This window comes from Poeciliopsis prolifica, unplaced genomic scaffold, assembly GCF_027474105.1.
Source record: "Poeciliopsis prolifica strain line A6 unplaced genomic scaffold, Auburn_PproV2 SCAFFOLD014, whole genome shotgun sequence".
Taxonomy (NCBI): Eukaryota; Metazoa; Chordata; class Actinopteri; order Cyprinodontiformes; family Poeciliidae; genus Poeciliopsis; species Poeciliopsis prolifica.
Window position 1 is genome coordinate 5,861,884 of NW_026562389.1, and position 19,874 is coordinate 5,881,757.

Genomic DNA, 19,874 nt, shown 5'->3' on the forward strand with positions numbered 1-19,874 from the left:
TGTTCTTTGGTACTTTCCGTATGACAGCAAGTCTAAATTTCTCATTTTCTCCAGTCATCATGACGTCTCTGGACCTTTTCAGCAATGCTGTTTTGATTAATGCAATTACGAAATCCACATCAGTATTTATCTGAAGTTTTTGTTGTCCCAGAAAATAAATGAGTTGGTTAGCCATAGTGCTTTTTAAAGTTTGGGAATAAAATACTTTATAAATTGGTCTGTAGTTATTTGGAGAGAAGTTGGGTTTCACAAGAACTGGTTCAACAACAACATGTTTAATTGAGGAGGGGCAGCTTGATTATATCTGCTATTCACATACCAGCACAAAAAACATTTAGAAGTAAAAAAGTTAGTGAATTGAAGAGTACTCTAATAAATGTACAGAGAATAAAATTGTGATTTAAAAATTATGACTGTTGCGCCTCTTTTCCAACTTTTTGGTCATCATGCAACAATTTCAGATCTTCAGAAAATAGCTTTAATTTTACTGAAATTAAATTAGACACACGATGACTCACATTTCAAATTACAGTAGATGACTTCTGAAAATCTTTTATTTGCAAACTGATGTATGGAGATCATAGCAGGAACCTGGAGATCCAACATTTGCAAAGGTTTTCTCAGAAATGTGTCTGAACTTGAGCTGAAATGATCAAAGGAAGAGTTGTACAGCTTTCGAAATATGCTTTACATTATTCAGCTTCAACAAACTCCAATACCTAAGTCATGAATTAAGTGCATAGCAAGATCTAAACCAGCATGACAATAAATCAAAATCTAGTCAAAACTGTACACACAGACAGGGATGTCGTTCCCTATTTGAAACATGTTTTGCCTTTGGGACTGTGTGCCAGTCACAGTTTATGAGCAGTTCTTTGAGCAAAAATGCAAGTTAATACAAAAAAAAAACCCTAACCCCTTCAGGCTTTGAATGTAGGCTTTCCAAATGCCAGACTAAATTGTTTTAGTTTCCGCCTCCTTAACTTGTATGAGTAAGTTTTCAATTTCCTACCATGAACATTTGAGCACAGTCAGCAGACTGTAGGGCACATGTTATCTTGGTTAGGTTGGCAAAACTAAATGACTTTCATGTGTTGCATTTCATTTGAGTTTGCTAAAAGAAATGTGAAATGATACTTCATCTAAAGTAGTAGGCATGAATTCAGATGTTAGTTACTATGCACTTTACTATACATAACTTTTATTTTAAAAAGCATATATATGTATTTTTTATTTACACTGGGGATGATTGGGTTTACAGGACAGACTTTTGCAACACATTTATTGCGCAACACGATGCCATATAACTCCTTGTGTTGCAAAGTTTTAAAGTTCAGAGTTATAGAGCTTATATGTGAGAAGAAAAAGTATATCATGTCTTGAACTAGAATGATTGGGTTTGGCATTGGAACATGGTGATGAATTACTAAGGAAGACTTCTTAATGTTTTATAGGACATAAACCATTAAGAAGTGGTTAATTGGAAATTGTTCTGAAAGAAACAGGTAATTTTGTCCAAATTTATTTGCAACAACTTAATTTTTCGTAACACTGATTTTTGTGTTGATGGTTTTATAATTCTTGTTTCTCCCCATGAGAGATTTTACATCATTGCTTATTCTTTTATTTTTTGAGCAATAATACTTTAAAAAAAGGCACAAAAGTCTTGTGGGTTGAAATTTCTCATTTCTGTATATTCAAAGTTTATAAGAAGATAAAGATTATGATGAGTGATTTTGAGATTAGAGTGGCTTGAATGTGAAAGGATGGGTTTCATGTTGTGGTCACTTTATTTGATCACAGTTAATTCAGCTGAGTATCATTAACATGGTTTCCTTTGTTTATAAACTGTGAGTGTCAAAAAGCACACAAAAGCTGCGTATTAGATAATAGAGACCGCTGAGTGAAGGAATTTAGATGAGCTAAATCCACATTGCACTGCATGTACTTGCTTAAAACTTGAGGCAAGGCTTCACTAAAACAAACATCACAAATAATGGCTTGTGTCTGAATGGCTGCAAAGCAAACATCTAAAATATCCTGGACATAGCTGAAAAGACAAACATGGTGACAAAAGGTTTTATCCAATGGGCTGAGATTATACAAGCAGAACATTAGAAAGTTAAATGTAGCTTTGTGGCCTTTGCTCTTCTCCTATTGAGGTTTTGTTTGTTTAAGAGCGTTAGATCCTGGAAGCTCTTCTGGTGCTTAAGAGGGAGGGCAGGCTGGGTGTCAGGGGGGATGTTCCAGCTCAAAAAAACAACCAGTCGCTTTTGTTATACAACTTTTGGCTTGAGACAAAGAGGAGGATGAGGTTTCATATTATCTGGATTTTAATTTCAGTAATTTGAAGTTATGAATCTTCTACTTGGAACATTTCTTTCGAGTTTAAAGTATAATTTAAAATCATTTGAGTTTGAATTGGCAAAAAACAAAAAAGTCAAAATATAATATTGAGATTTTTGGGGGATTCTCCCAAAACCCTCAAATGAATAAGTTTGTGTGTATGTATTGGGTCTTTCGTAGATCCAAAAGTAGCTCAGTGCATTTTGTAAAACCACAAACTATTTACTGAAAATATGAATTGTAATGTGATTGTTCAAAAGTGTAATATTAAAATAATCCATAGATATTGGTTAAAACAATAACAACAAAGAATGCATTATAATAATTTAACTCGATGACTTTTAAATAACACAATGAAAATTTCAAAAACAGGCGTGACAGAATAAATATCATTAATAAGCTAAGACAAAAAGTCTCAAGTCAATTGTAGGGAAAGCAATTGCAGACATATGCGGTACAAACTTTCAATAATATGAGTGTAAATATGAATAAATTGCTCATAATCGCATCCAGTTACTTACACCCACCCCAAACCTCTTCTATTGTCTTACACTCTGTGGAACAGCTGAGCAGGGCGGAGATTCCTCAGTGCGCCTCGCCCACATTGTGCAATGAAATGTCTTTTCAAAATTAATTTAGTTGAGTTCTGTTTATAAACCTTTTCCTGGGACACAAGAGATGAAATAATATTCCACAATCTTACAGTTAGTATTTAGACTTTTTAAAAAGTACCAATATATTTTTAAAGATCTTACATACATGCACGCATATTTGATAAACTAGATGTTATATATATCAGTCATAGCTCGCTAGAAAATCTGGAGGATCAATTATATTATATGTAACATCCTTCCCTTTTTTGTAAGAGCTATTGTAGAAGCACTGTGAAGTTTTTTTTTTTTTTAGGAATTTCTGGATTGGATACTGTTCGCATTGTTTTCTAAATTTGTATAAGCATTTTGCTACTAGTGGTACTAAAGACAGAAGCTCTGACATGACAAACTTAGTGCAACGTCGGCCAGCAAAGACCATCCCTGCTGCTATTTCCAACAAAGAGCATCTTCAGAGAAAAATCAACATTCGTATGCGTTTTGCTGAGGAGACTGCACACCTCATCTCTCAGCAAACGCAGTGTGACTCCAACGTCTAACGAACAACGGCAGAAAGGCAGTCAGCAGTCCAGTTTACACGCTTACAGTGAAAGGGAGGAATAGGTTCCCTTCTGATCCATCAAACAGAAGACACTATGAATTACAGAGAGTTATTGCTCTCATTAGCTCAGGTTTAGCATCATCTGGTGCTAAATCGGCTGGATCCAGTCGAGGCTTCCAAGATGTATGAACCTGGTTCTTCCTAAGGTAGAAGGGAAATGAAGGGAAATGAACTATTTCAGGCTGTCACTCCAATGCAGTTTTTCTTAAAAATGTCGTCACACAGCTGTTTTTTCTCATAATAAATAGCTGATTGCTGCAACAATTATAGTTTGCACATTTTTCATTGTTTTGAAATAATCAAATATGTCTTTCTAATATTTTTCCTGTTTCACATTTTTTCAATTGTTTTTATTTTGCACCTTTCTGAACTCTATATGACACTATCAGTAATTTCAGGTTGTTAATGTTTAGTCTGAGCTCAGCTCATGAGTATGGTTCTGAAATGGCAGGATAGATACATACATGTTTGTTCTTATTTTATCGACATTTCTGTTGTATTTACTTTGAAAGTTTACGCTTTCAAGCAGAATTTTAGCACATAGTCCAAGAAGCAGACCTGTGCATTTGAAATGCAAGATAACACAGAGAATAAGAAGAGATCAAGTGTGTCAGTTTATCTGTTTCTATGCATCAGGTTGTTTTGTCTCTTACTGACGGGCTGAGGTTTTTCCTGGTTGTTTGAGGTTAACTGTGAAGCGCATAAAGGATCTACAACTTCATTTCCAGGCTCTGTGTCTCTGACTTAAGAGTTGGGGCCTTTGACTGCTTCTGCCTTCAAAAAAAAAAAACATTTAAAGCCAATGATTGATCTTTATCATTTCTTATAATTGTTTTCGCTACCCTTTTATAGCAGTATCTTTCCCTAATGCTGGTTAACCACTACCAACCATGCTCGGCTTGGTTTTTTATGACAAGATAAAACATTGTGGTTTCCCCCTAAAATGATGACACATCAAACAGATCATCATCTGAACCTGCATGAAAATGCTCTGCAATTAGTTTGTGTTTTGTTTTGATGATCTTTTGTGCCCTGAGGCTACTTGAATTATGAGATAAATTTGCCCGTCTCACTTCATCATAAAACGCCAGTCTCTGGCAGCAGCTTTCTAGGTATAATGCTGCAATAATAGTCACAAAAAAGTAGAGTTCTTCAAAATATATTGGATTTCTTATCACAGAGAAGGAAAGAATCATAAATTCTTCACACATTTTTAAACAAATCTTCAAAGATTTCATCAGGTCTATTTCAAGGAAACATTTAAACTTTTACACAGAAAACACAATTCTGGTCTACATTTTTGCCATCATAAGTAGTGCTAATTAATTTAAATCCCTGTTTTTAGGGATTTAAAGCATAGTTCATACATTTTCATCAGAGTTTAGATCAACATCTTTCATTAGCCTGTTTGAACATCTAATCATGGTATCCATGTGGGGTTAGAGGAGTTGATTTAAAGTTAATATGTAGATGTAATTAAATGAAGTTGAAAGGTTGAAACATACTGCACATGTGATTCCAACCACTGTGTCTAGTGCACCACGAGCCACTCCTTGACTCCTCCAAATATTCTCCTTATCATTGTTGCAAAATAACTGTCTTTTCTCCAGAAGGCATCTGAAGTTGTTGGGGTGTATTCGGGTGTTTTGAGTTTATAATAATCTTACAAACTAAATCTTTGTGAAAGTAGTAGTGTTTTACTCAGACCAGGCACTGAGAAATGCAGCAAAGGTCTGGAGGCCAGGAGTCTGGAAGGCCATGTCAAAGAGCCTCCTTACATGGAGCACATGTTCTATCGCTACACCAAGCCTCCCCTGAGACTCATTTTGGAGTAAAATGGGAAGTTGTTATTGGGTTGTTGATCTATTACCCTGACAGGTTTAACGAATAGAGTACTCATCAGAAAAGGGGTTAGGAAAGTCACAGACAAGATACTAAACAAACTGGTATTGTGCAACAACAGAGCCTAACAACACTGAAGTGGTAAGCAGATTTGAGCTTTTGCATCTGTTTGAATGACAGGGCAATTTCTGTGAAATCTGGTCTGCCTTTATTCATCCACCAATCGAACAGGAACCAGAATATTTAGATGGAAATGTATACTGTATAAATCTTTGATCTCTTTGTAGAGACAGAAAATGCATCACTTTCACTGATTGTTTTGGCACTATGACCAGAAAAGTAACTTAAACACTGCAGTATTTACATGGCTCAAATTTACATTGCTTATGCTACACTGATTCGGAATTTTTTCCTCAATTTTCAAAACCAAGAAACATTGTCTAAAGGGTTTATTCCAAACCTTATATTTGGTGCTATGTCCAAAAACACACACAAAAAATTCTAAGTTTTCATAATTTTCCAAACTCTTCATGTTATATCTGCTCCACCATCAAAAGCCACCTGTCCGAGAGGCCCAGTGGGAGGCTGAAGGCCAAATCTCCAGCAACATGTCAGATTCTATGATTAACATTCCTGCCCGGGTCTCATTTAGCAGCTCTGTCAACAGGTGGACGCAGGGCAAGAGGCGGCTCTCAGACACAATAATTGGGGGGAATTCTGAGCGTGTCCTTCATCACTGCTAATAATGAGACAGGTGAAAAAAGGAGCAGAATATGTCAGTTTCTGTCTGTTTTCAGCCCCTTTCCAAGATCTTCTCTGGTGAAGAGAGAGATGATAGTGCATGCAGTGTTTCCGTACATCAGAGGGATACAATGAATTAAAGACTACAGGTGTCACCAATGGAGCAAAAAAATGTGTAACTGGTGTCAGTTGACGTCCTTCTTTCTGTTAAGGGTACTTTTCACTTCTTTTTTTTTTTAAATGAGAAAAAAACAAAGAAAAGAGAGAGATTTAATTTCATTCCAAGGACCTGGGGTTAGAAAATCCTCTGAAAGCAACAGCTGTTGTTTCCTTTGCTCCGAACAAAGACCCAGGACCCACTGGAAACTGATATGCCAGTCAGAGACACATGCAAAACGAAACGGCTGCTGAGAAATTAATCAAATCTTACATCTGTGATAATTTGCTGCTTTATGCAAGCACAGACATTTTTAGCCCTTTTGGTTTCACCTCAGAAGCAGAAGAAAAAAACATGTATAATCAGACAAAGAACAGTTAATTTACTCAGCTCGGTGGCCAGCAGGGAGGTGAAAAACAAACAAGTAAAGAAAAGCACAGAAAATGTGACACGCATACAACAAAGCTTTGTAAACTTGTGTTTTTGATGCAATTCACAGCTAATGATTTAAAGGGAGGGGAGTAACTTATTCCCCAAACCACACGGCATCATTTTCACTTCACAAATATACAAACTTTATTCCCAACATTTTGTTTTGAAAATCTGGAAGTAATTGTCTCGCTCATAAATCCAAAGACAAATTGAGGAAGACCTAATGCTACCACAACTACAGAAACTGTCTTCAGACCGAATGTCGCTGTCAAGTGGAGAAAAATAGCTTCGCAGTGTGGATGATGTAATTTCAGAGTTGAAGTCACGAGTTGGATCCTAATCCAAATATTTACATCTTTCTCTCTGCAAATCCAGTTCTGGAGTCTCATGTTTGACTGTTTTGCTAAATATTCACACGACTCCAAGTCAAACAGACATTCATAAATTCTCCACTGTGTTGTGTCATGGTTTTTTAGTATAAGTACAGGCATGATGCCTGTACTAGTAACCAAAAGAACCAAGAAAGAAAAGAGTTCTGAATGCAGTAACTAATATAACTACAGTGTCATATCTGACTCTCCTTCTGCATATTTTATACGATCAAAGCCAAGGTTCATTTTATGGGTTCTGATTATATTTTCAGGAGGATTTTATCAATAATTCCCAACAAATGAGTGGAAGGGAAATGGTGCATGGTTTCATTGGAATCTTTTTTGTAAAGCATAAATCCCAAACCAACTTTAAAGACATCTTCTAATAATCTTTTTTCAGGGAGACAAACTAATGTATGATTAAATTCTCCCTGTTTACTGGCTCAGATCACAGCATCTGCTTCCCGTATTTACTTTTGATGCTCCTGCTTCAGACTAATAAACAGGCTGAACGTTCTCACATGGATTGTGGTGACAGATTTTGGTTCGCTTTGAGTTTTTTCTGTGTGAAAAGCAACAAAACATTCCAAAAAATGTTACACGTTAGCAAACTAATCAACTGCTTTGGACCAAACTAAACAAATTAGAGGTGTGAAAATGTCCTCACAGAATGTTTGTTAATGAAGAGGAACTAATCCTGGATGACTTGACAGTGTTTCTGCAGAATTTTAGGTGAGTAAAATTTTGATCTACTTTATCAGATTAAAACTCATTGATGCCTTTTTAGGCCCACAATGTTACTGTATACTTGGAAAATTTAAGTATGGTGGAGGCTTTTTCTCTTGCTTATTCTTCAAAGCACTTGTGGAGCTGTGTACAAAGGCACTATCAGCATAATTTCCTTGGTATGTGCATGTCTTTTTGCTCTGTGTTACTTTTGCTGACAAAAACAACCCTCCCACTACCTTGCCAGAACTGCAGTCTGTTCACTTTCACTCCTGATCGTCCCCTCCCCCCAACACATACATGCAAGCACACAAATCCTGCTTCTAGCTCCAGACATTACGAACTCCTAGTTTTACGGCCCGCCCTCCTGTGCTGTTTCTACACTGTCCTTAATGTGACATATAAGCGGTTCAAGAAAGGACTCGCTCAACTTTGTGTCTTCACTAACAGGCTCATGAACTGGATTTTTATCTGTGGGCTCAAAGAAGAGTAAACAGGACGGTGCAAAAATAAATAAACCTGACTTTGACTAGATTATGGTCTTGATCAGTTATGTTATCTTTTTTTTTTTTTGCATAGTTCAGTTGTTTAGTCATGTCCCATTCTCTTACTATGTACCACTACATTGTTTATTACAAACCAGCGCTGGAAAAGTGGGGCACCTATTTATGTTCAAATTCTTTCAGATATGAATCCCAAGGACAAGTAAAGTTTGACTGTTTTCAGAATCACAAGAACAAGGAACTGCAGAAAAAGTGAAACGCCTCTGTTCTGCATTTTCGGTTTTCTTGTTCATGGATTCAATCTCGCTCCCTAAAACAATGCAGATGCGTCTGAAAGCCTTCCTGCTTCATTATAAAGTGAAGCACAAAGAGAGCTTTATTCCTGACCCTGAATCACCAGTTGCTTTGCTAAACTACACAATTGTGTGTGCAGCTATTGGTGCCTAAACTGGATAATTCATTATGGGTTCAAATCATGTCAGCACAGTTTATTAGAAATTCATCACATTTAGAGATGTATGGATTAACATATGTAACACAGAGACAGACAGAGTTGGAGTGGGGAAGATGTTTAAAGACAACAGTAGCTTCTTGTTGTCTGTTTTTTGTGCTTAGCAATTACTGGAGAAATAAAATAAATTGGCATCTTATTATGAAGCATTAGCAACAAGAAAAAAAAAGGAAATGCCTAAAAAAAACATCACTTTTTGTTTATTTATCTTGTATTTTCTGTTTTTTAAATCAAGTGATTGCTTCCTGTTCCAAACTGCACTCAGCACTTCTTGTACAGCCACTTGTTGGACTTCAAACGCAGACGTCCTCTGCCCTTTCGGCAGAGAAGTGAAGAGCGGCAAGTCGAAGGCTTTTGCATGTGTTTGCTCTGGGGATTTCACTTAAAGATGTTTACAAATGCCTCTGCAGGAAGCTCAGCACAAAAAGAGATCTAAAAAGCAGTGTTTAGAAGGTCACACTGAGCCTATATGGATCATTTACTAATCTGGTGAGTACACAAAAACCCTACAGTTACTGAACAGCATATGTATATAAATTGAACTTGACCTAAATGAAGATATTATTTAAGCAGGTTTTTTTTTGTTTTGTTTTGAATCAGGTTTTGTTTTATATGCTGTCCAAATAAATGCATAACTCACAAAAAAAAAACAATGGTTTCAATGTTTTAAGAATTAGCGCAATAAAAATGAAGCATCTTGCAGTGCCTTGCAAAAGAATATTTGCCCCTTAAACACAAATACTGTCTTATTCTCAATATAACTATAAATTGATACCCTTAAGATGTTTTGCTTAGAAAACTCAGTTCAGCCCCCCACTCCAGTGCAATTCATTTGTGAAGATGTGAATATTGCAACCACACTAGGGTGTACACCAAAATAACCATACTCACAACATATGCTCTCAGGAACAGTGCAAAAACAAACTCTAGATAAAGTAAACAAAATGATAAACAATGGCAGTGAATCTTTTTCATAAAACTTTAAAGAAATCTTCTCAGAATACTTCTCATAATTTTGCATAAAATAGTACAAAGAAACAAACTAGTGATGTGACTAATTTCTCCATGTTTCCTACTACCTCAAAATCTGTTCCTTGTATTTACATTTGATGCACATACCTCAGACCAATAACGAGAATTAATGTTCCCATGTGGGTTGTGGTTACAGATTTTGGTTTGCTTGGGGCTTTCTCTGTGTCAGAAGTACACAAACTAAGCTGATTCAGACCAAAGTAAACAAACTGTAGGTGTAAAAATGGCCTTGTGGAACATTTATGAGCAAACAACATTATAAAGACCAAGAAACAGAGTGAAAGTTGTGGAGAAGTTTAAAGCAATGCTCAATCTGTTTTTGAAACCTACCAAGACTAAAACTATCCCCCTAAGCTAGCAGGTTGGGTAAAGGCAGCAATAATCAGAGAAGCAGCCAAGAGGTTCATGTAACTCTGGAGGAGTTCTGGTTAAATGAGTTCCAACCTGATCTTTGTGGCCCTCAAGCAAAATGTGAAGAAAAACTAACATTGGACAACATCCTGAACACAACATCTCTGAGACGACGTTTGTTAGTGGCAGCATCATGTTTTATCAGGATAGCTGATAAAATATGGTGAAGTTTGAAGTTGAAAGGTGACCAAATCCTAAAAAGCTGAAGGATTCTGAACACTTAAATAAAGACTTAAAGTAACAGTACGTTGAGAGACACAACCAGTCACCAGTGTTTTGATCCTGGATTTCTGTTAACTTTCAGGGCTTCTGCTTGTACTCAGGTTAACAAAGCGGCTCAAGCTAACCAACATATTTATGACCTACAGTCTGTACCAGGGCAGTTCTGTGTGAAGCTCTACTATTGCCTGCTCTCCTCTGAAAGGACAAGAGAACATAAAAGAGGAAATGAATGCGTGAGGGATGAATACGTGGCCCTGGGGGTCAGTTTAATGGAGTGAGACCCCCAGCCCCTATTGACTTCCACAGCTAAACTATTAACTCCTCACAATTCCCATGCTTTGGCCTCATTATTCATTTTCAGGGAGAGAACTTTTGCTTTCTAGTTAAACACTTAGTGTTGTTTTAATTTTAATGCTTGCACAAAAAAATAATTAGGAGTTAATTGTTAATTTAGGTGGTAGAGTGAAAAGTATGGAAAATATACAGAAGGACAGAGACGTACTTTCAAGCTTTCCCATTAAAGCTAAGATTGATGCAAACAAAACTGTTTTCACTGATATTTTTCCAAAGTATTGTTTTATACACTACTTGTATTTTTATGTGCATTTATCATAATCCAAACATCACTTCATATTTGTAAGTGCAATTTGTTGCTTCCTTTCATATTGTTGTGGAAATTAAGATTATATTTTTCCAAAAGACTAGAACATGAGCTCCTTAAAAATTCATGTGGCCTGTTGAGATGTCCAGTTAGCTAAGAATCCCACTGACTTGAGTGTGTGTGGGTGTGTTTGTGAGGAGGGGGGTGTTATCAATAACAAGAGAGATGGGTATGTTTCTTTAAGACAATCCTATAAATGGTGGCCCGGTCACCGCCTCCTCATCGGAGGGGGCTGGATGCAGTTTGAGTTTTTCTTGGTGGGTCAAGTGAACCATTGAAGTTTGAATGGGCTGCCATGGCAGATTACTCTGCACAGCTGTCCCCCTACCGTGGAAATTAAGTTATGCCCCGTGTCAGCAAGTTTTGTGTTTTCTCTGCCCATCCCCCCCTTCCCTTTGCCTGTATACTCCTCTTCCTTAAATAGTTGAGGCCCCCACAAAGGTGCACATATATAGAAAAGGCCTTCAGAGGTGTAGGTAATCATGGGAGAAAAATTCAGATTAGTTATCTTGGTATGAAACTGACCTGCATTCCTCCACAAAGAAACACTTCCTGTTGCAAATCAGTGCGTGTCCATACATATCAAGTCTACACGCATAAGAAAAAGCCCCACTTTTAAATCAGAGGGCGGCCCGAACTTTTTGTCTCTGTGCTTCTTGGACAGCATCCTGCTGCACTTGTGGCCCCTGCTTCATGTTTTGTTTATTTGTGGGGGAAGTTGTTTGTGTTGTGGTTTCAGTGAAAGACAAACACTCCAGCTCTTCCAGCGATGTGTGAACATGCTGAGGACCTCCCCCTACAAAAGCCTGCGAGGCAGCCGGACCTAAGGGCTGTTACAAGCTGAAGGAGATGCAAGAGCCACTAAAGCTAAAAGCAAACAATTAATTTTGTATCCCACAGGTTGAGTTTGGGCCTTTTGTAATTTACTTCAAAAAGTCAAGGACTTCCGATCCTCTTCAGATGTCAGAAATCTACTTTCAAGAAGTAGTCAATGCTTGAACTACTGTTTGTAGAGCAAGATCTGAATATTCACCAGCGTTACCAGTTTACAGACTGTGAAAGTATTCGCCTAGAAATTTTCTTTTCTTCTTTTTTTTTCACATTGTCTTTTTGATTTTTTCCAATCCTACACAAGTACTAGAACCAGTATGTAACACTTTGTGATCCTCCCTTTAGCAGCAACATTTAAAACAGTGAATATATCAAATGGCTGCCACAAACAGTCAGGTAGCAGAGCTTTCTGTTCATGACAGTAGGATTAGTGCTGAAGGTTTTCTCTCAGGACCTGAGGAGTCGTGCTGTAGCTTGAGTAACTGGATTACAGGCCCTTATTCTCATTTCAAAGGGTTGTGAACTCAACAGAGGTCTTGCATGATGGAATCAAAGTGGCAGCTGAAATAGTAGGGAAAGAAACAGCAAGGATTTCTTAAAAGATCCCCAGACATCGGCAAGTACAGCTAAGGAAAAAGATTCAAAATCAATCATTTTTGTTTTGTATTGGCACATAGTCTTCTGTATTAAATAATTAGTGAACATTACTAGACCCAATCTGTGACAAAAAAAAAAAAAAAAAACATGATTTTGGGGTGTTTATACTTCATAACAAAACAATATTTAAACTATTGAGAAAATAAAACTGCTAATAGCAGAAGACTGACTTTTAATCTGAATATAAACCTCAACACATTACAGCAGGGGCACAGAGGGTAGTTAAGGTGGAGCCCATTCCATCGAGTACCCTGTGGTAATTTAAGGGGGATTAATTCCTAATCCTGTCAGTGAACTTTCCATCTCAGTGCCTCCTCCTATATCTTAGCCATGTCAACTGTCCAGCCACTTCTCCATCACTTACTGCTGCATAAGGCCAAAACAAAAGCTTGTGAGAAATATCGTCAGCGTACATTAGCATTAAAGTTCACAGTAAGATTTGAAACAGCAAGCTTCAGGCTTACAGTTTATCGATGTAACATTTAGGCAAAAGAATCCTTGGAGGAGCAGTTCAGGATTTAAAACATTATAATTTGTTAATTTCTTTTCTTCCATTCTGTATACTGAGATCTGTTCAGTTTGCAGCAACACTTTAAGAAACTCAGTATGTTTTTGAATCCCAGCGTGGCACCGTGATAGGATGTCTGGACATGGCTTCACAACATATAAAGCCGGGTCAGCTGAGGTGCATAGTAAACAGAGGTCACCAACATTCAACAGATTCACTAGATACAGAACTCCAAACTCTATGCAGTCTTCAATTTACTTTAAGACCAACCATCTTCACACACATCACCAAGTCCAATGTAAAGCGAGGAGTTATGAATCAGGCTTTTCAATCTGAAATCTAGTAGATCAGTCTGGGTTTTATACCTTGGATCAAAGTAGAAGGCATGTAGTTGAGTTTTTTTGTAATATGTTAAATTATCTAATACCTAAAGTAATTGCATAGAGAGATATAGAAACTTAATTGAATGTGTTATGTTACATTACTCAATCAGGAAAGAAGTGATAAGTGAATATTCAGATCTTTGCTTAGAAAGGCAGAAAAAATAAATACAGATCTTCTGATCTGCTTAGGAAGGATGGCAGATCTGAAGCATTCCCAGTTGGTTTGGAGCACAGCACCTTTGTAAACATTGTGCTGTGATAAGCTTGGGGTGAAGGGGTGAAGTGATCTGCATGGGGTGAAGTGTGAGCCGTTTTGTTCGGGAGGCCAAGGAGACAGAGTTTGGAAGTGAACTGAGCTCAGTGAAGCACAGTTGATGGCAGAGATACCTTACACATGCTCAAAGAGCTGGAACACAAACAGCCACAGTTTGTAAATCAAACCCAAAACCACCACACATAAACACACACGCACGAGCACATACACCATGTAAAATCCCTTCTATGCTCAAGGAGGAAGAGAGACCATGTTGTCATTTACAGTGTTTAAAATTCATTCTTGATTTTTAAACTTCGAATGCTGTTTTTTATTTTTTATTTTTATTTTTTTTGTGAGAGCACAAAACTATGAGACAAACTACAACCCAGAATTTACACCAATTCAATTTTATGACAAGCAAGCAAGTTTTGTGAGATTTTTGGCACTTCATTCTTCTATTCACACATTGTGCATTATTGCAGCCTAATCAACACACGCTGTGCCTTTCCTAAGTGCTGAAACTGCCTGAACAAATGCGAGAAGCAAAAAGAAAGACAAAGAGGGGGTAGAGAAGGAGGAAGGGGAGGACAAGCTGGGCTGCTGAGCTATTCTCCTCCCTGGAAAGCTTCAGGCACGGTGGATCGCATTACCGACGCTGCAGGAAACTGACAAGGTATTTCATTTAGAAGTTGCTGCATTTGCAGTCAATAACAAAACGGGCATGGAGTTTTAGTAGCTTGCAATCTATTTATAAAACAAAACTATGTCGAGAAAAGAAACATTTTCTATTTTTTTAGAACAAATTTGGTGGCTATTTCTAGTTTTTGGAGTGTGAATCACATTAAGGAAACACAGGTAAGAAAATGCTCCCTTCCCAAGCCTGTCACACATTTTTCTCCACTTCTTTTCTTCCAGCAAGGGCCTGAGCAGATCGTTCCCACATGCTTCCCCACAGCTCGGCTCTCCAGAGGTGTCAAGCCAGCCTGAAAGAATGAAGTGCCTCCCCATTGTGCTACCCAACTATTATGTGCTTAACATTTCCATGACAAAGATGCCACTCGACTTCTCCTCCATCCATTCAGCTGGAGGGCCCTTGTCCGCAGCGTTAATAAAACATTTTGCAGCACATCATGGACGTAAAGCACCGACCGAAAGAGATGATTCTGCAACATCCACTGTTTTTCTTATGTTATTTATTTATTTGCAAATACTCAGAAAATCAAATCAATTCAAATGCTACATAAATTCCCCAGTGAAAGATAATTATTTGCAGAAATGTGTGTAAGGAAAGGAAATAGAGGCAAAGTTTTTAGCTGTCATTGACTTTCAGTGAAGAGCTGAGTGGTTGGTGGCTGTAGAGGGGGGTTTGTTGATTTATGACGACAGTTGTTTTTGACAAAAGGCAGCTAAATCAAGACATTGCAGGTCATTAGGCTATCAGTCAGCAGGGGGAAACTTAAAGGAGTGTGTATGGCTGTAGTTACAGAAACAAGGGTTGGGGATAATGATGGGCAACATTTTAAAAAAAGGCCAAAAGTCTTTAAAAATGTTGAGAAACAACACAAGGATCGCTAACAAAGCTTTTCATTAGTTTTGTCAAATAATTGTATTTTATTTGATTAAAATAGAGCATATTAGCCGAGCAATACTACAGCTTTCAACAAAAGCCATGATTACTGACAAAAAGTGACCTCTTCTTTCATTTTTAGCCGTCATGTAAAGTTTTATGAGCAAAAAAAAAACATTCCACTGATTTACATTACTGTCATTCAATAAGCATAAAAATGTTTGCTAATGCAACATAGAGTGATCAGAAGTGCATATTTAAAAAAAAACCTCTTACGTGCTTGCAATACACCCTATGCAAAATGTTCAGTCTTGTTTATTTATTAAAGCTAATTAGATTTTTTTTGTTTGTTTGTTTATTGCATCCAGAGCATCAATTTATAAATATCTTCGACTGAGTCAAAACTTTACAAAACTTCACGAATCATCTAGTTTAACACTGTCCAATGAAGCAATGTGGCACAAATAGACAAACAACTCACAGTCGCAAATTTTATCTTCAAGTTTCTTTTATGCCTTCGGGGGAAGAGGATATCATTAAGGCAATAATACAGTGGATTTAGACATTTGCTTTTAATCTAGACTTTGCATCATGAATAAATCATCTCATAGCATAAAACATAGAGGATTTTCTGAACAAATAGCAAAGAAAATCTATATTAGCTATACATGTATTTACAGTCCATTTACACCATTTTCAGTCAAAATAAATTCCCTTTAAAGCTGAAATACTCAGTCTTTAAACACATGCTGGCTATTTGGAGGCATGTAATAAATTACTGTTTCACTTTTACTCCTGATCTTATTTACAAGTTACATTAAATATTTGTAAATCAGGTATCAGTGGTGCCAAATGGCAACTGCCTTGTCATATACAAAAATAGTTCATACTTTACAACTAAGGAGAATGATTGGCAGTGCACAGCTGATTAAAACAGGATGACAATCAGAGTCTGTGACCGGAAGAAAAAGTAGGCAATCCCGTTTAGCTTATCTGATAAGCAAAGCATCTGCAGTGGTGTCAGATCTTTCTGATCCTTTTTTGCAGAGGATTATCCCGTTATGATGACGAAGACAACTATGGTCAGTTTGTCAGGCTTTTACTATAGCAGGACAAGGAGTGGCAAAAGTTTTGATTGCCTTTTTATCGGAACAATAGGAAACACATATTAAAGGAGGGGCGACAGACCCAGAATAGAAGCCAGCAGGGTCAGACCCCAGCGGCCCGCAGCCGGGAGAGAGGCTCTACTCCACGGTTCCACTGTACCGTCCGGGTTGTCATCATCGTCGTCCTCTACGTCGACCCATCGTCCGCTGCCGTATTCCGTTTCTGGGTCTGGATTGTCGAAGCAAAGCATCTTCATGCTGCTCTTAATGAACTCACAGATGGTCCTCTCCGACCCGTCGCACATGCACGTCTCCAGCTTCTGACCCTTGGGGATTTTACGCATGTTCGCGATCACGTTCCGGCAGGCGTTCGTACAGATCGCGCCGTTAAAAAGTTTCCCGCAGTGGTGCAAGTAGTCCTGCATGGCGGAGCTGCACTGCGCGTCCCTCCCGCACTGCAGCCGGGCTTCTGTACAGCCCGTGCTGGTAGTCCTCGGCAGGCACGGCTCGATGGCCTGCTTGGTGCGTGCGCATCTCAAGTCTTCTCCGCAGCTGCAATCCTCCAGAGCCGGGCCGCTTTTGGTCAAGTTGAGCTGAACTAACGAAGAGATGCAGTGGCTGGGACACCTCTTCTTAGCCCCGCTCAGCACGGGCTCGCAGGCCTGGACGTAGTGGTCATATGCGTAGTTGCAACCGGGCTCGTTTTTACAATTTAGGATGGCTTGCCAGCAGATCAGCTGCCGACCGTGGTGCGGGGAAGCCACAGAGAAGTAGCCAAACATCAGAAGCACGCAGCCAATAGGCCAAACAGCTCTGCAGAGACCATGCATTGAAAGATTGGAGTTTGCCATTATTATGGCTGCTTGACTCGGCCAGACTCAAAGCAGTGTCATAAGTCCATCCATTGATAGTGTCCAATCTGGAGAAGTGTTATTTACTCCGGGCCAGATGGTGCGTTATCGGGCCCGTGCGTGGACGTTCAGCGGGTTGCCACGGTGCCGTGTAATCCCGTCTCCAGAAACCCGTCAGCGCTGATCCACTTGAACCGGATTCCTGCGCGAACCGTCCGCTATCCGTACATGATTGGGCGTGGAAATTTCAACAAATGAAAAACTTAATCAGAAACTCAGACGGAGAGAACGAGAGAAAAGTTCCCCCCAAAAAAGTGGGAGAGTTCTCATTACATCGAAGAGGAACAACTGCCTCCACTGCAGCGGGTCTCCGTCGTGCGGATCTCCAGGAACCGGAGAGAGAAGCCGGACGAGCCCCGATCAGCTGGATCATTAAGCGCTACTTGTGAGAGGGACTGGAAACAAACAGTACGAGGGGGGAAACAACAACTCTTGTGGGTCTCAAAGTGGTCCTACACTCCCTGCCCCTTTGAGCATTTGTCTTTGGCTTTCTCAGCCCCCCTCGCCATACATTTGTGAAGTGCGCCTCATTGGTTGGCAACTTGTTGAGGGTTTGTACGTAATAATGGGCGGGAGTTTATGGTGGGAGGAGGTCGAGCCTTGAGAAAACTCTCCATGATGAGAGGATGAATGCGCCTGAGTGTAGATTGAGTGGTGGGAACATTGCTCCTAATTATGTGGAGACATTATTGCGAAAGCTTTTATGTGCTCGCTGGACTAACTGTAATAAAACTGAGAACCCTGAAGTCATAATAAGATGAGATTAGTTGGAATAGAACGTAGGCTTTTTTTTAAAGTTATTATCTACTTTATTATCCCAGTTTTCCCATAATACTCAGTAGGCTTCCAGTTTTATTTGCACTTTGGCGATCAGTGGGTATAACAAGCAGCAGTTACCTTTTTTATATCAGAAAAACAACAATCATCTGATTTTTTTATTACATGAAACAATAGTAAATGTAATTACAGATGTAAGAAAACCTTGATGATGCTGTGAGAGATTATCCATATGCTTGAACTCTTTTCATATTTTCTTATGTTATAAAATGTAATGTCAAAAGCTTACTTTTGACATTACTTGGTTTAATGTCATTTTCTCTGCTCCAAACATAGTACACGTAAAATAGATTAAAACTTTGTATGTAGAGACATTACGGCCTTGACGTAAACAATCAGTTCAGAACTGATTGGAAAAGAAATTTAAAAATGTTCTATCCACAGTAAAACACATCTGTTTTTTACAAAGGATGTAGTCCCACAGAAAATACACAAACAATATACATCCTTTTGGGTTAAGTGACAAGATAAGATTTTTGCAATATATTTGGGAAAACAAAAAATTTCTCTTTTTTTTTTTTGGCTTTTACAATTTAATTACAGTGATGTTATACATCACTGTAAGAAGAAAATTTCACTTAGATGAGGTTACCTGGTTTTCCAATATCTTTTTGTTTGCTTTTGTTAGAAAAACACATGAAATCAAATAAAGTCTAAGAATAAAACTGACAATAAAACCATCAAACATTCTTTCACTTGTTTTTTTTTTTGTTCTTAAACACGGTACCAAATAAAACACTGATTACAATTTGCTGATTTGTGTGTTCATTATTGAGTTTTATTTTTCTATTATCTATACAACTTGATAGACTTCAGTAAATCCTCTATTAAAGTATTTCACTCTGACCAATAATACTTAAGTAAAGAGATAGCAAAAAATGAATTATTTGAACTATTCCAAATTATTATGTAATCTATCAATTTATATTCAAGTTTTTCAAGTATGTCTGCTGAACAATAAATTATGTTTGATCTTTTCAAATACTAGCTAACTCTGAGCAACATGGACAGAAACCTAAACTCATGCAGCTAAATTTCAAATGCCAAAATAAAACTTCTTTTCCAGGCTTGAACATGTGTGCCTGGTTATGTATGTACAGTGACTTTTTGTCACTTCTGTACACAACATACTTTTACTTGCATGCTTTCTCTGGGCATCAAAACCGGTCAGTTAAAGAGGAGACAGTGTTTGTGTTTGCAGTTTTTCTTTCCACAAGAACCCAAATATCTACTTGGACCTTCTCATCAAAATGACACAAGGGTGTGTGTGTCATTTTGATGAGATATGCGCGCTCATACGTGGGTGTGAGTAAAATGATAGCCCACATGTTGACACATGAGCTGGAGGAGACCGCTTAGCTCTCGAGGCTTGATGTGGATGGGGGAGTCGAGGGATGAGAGCAACGGGGGCACAAAGGCTGTTTGTATTTCAAACAGAATTCTGATCTCAGGAATGTACCTTTAGGCCACAGCCGTGAGCTTCCCACTGCAAACAATGCACTCAATGTCAGTTACGGCTGGCTAACACAGACGCTGCTGGCGCTATTCCAAGCTCCCAACTCGTCCAAAATGATGGATACAGGAAACTCAATACCTCGAGAGTTCATCCTCACTTTTCCCTGCAGCACACGGAGGGAAACACTTTGAGTGC

The 19,874-nt window shown here is 38.3% G+C and overlaps 1 protein-coding gene across 1 annotated transcript; it reads right to left on the reverse strand.

Annotated features, from left to right (window-relative positions):
• Positions 1–14,978: 14,978 nt before the first annotated feature.
• Positions 14,979–17,897, reverse strand: gas1a (growth arrest-specific 1a). Its single transcript, XM_055039874.1, has one exon. It carries the CDS (start codon positions 17,324–17,326, stop codon positions 16,538–16,540), a length of 789 nt encoding a protein of 262 aa, XP_054895849.1. The 5' UTR covers positions 17,327–17,897; the 3' UTR covers positions 14,979–16,537.
• Between the last annotated feature and the right edge of the window lie 1,977 nt (positions 17,898–19,874).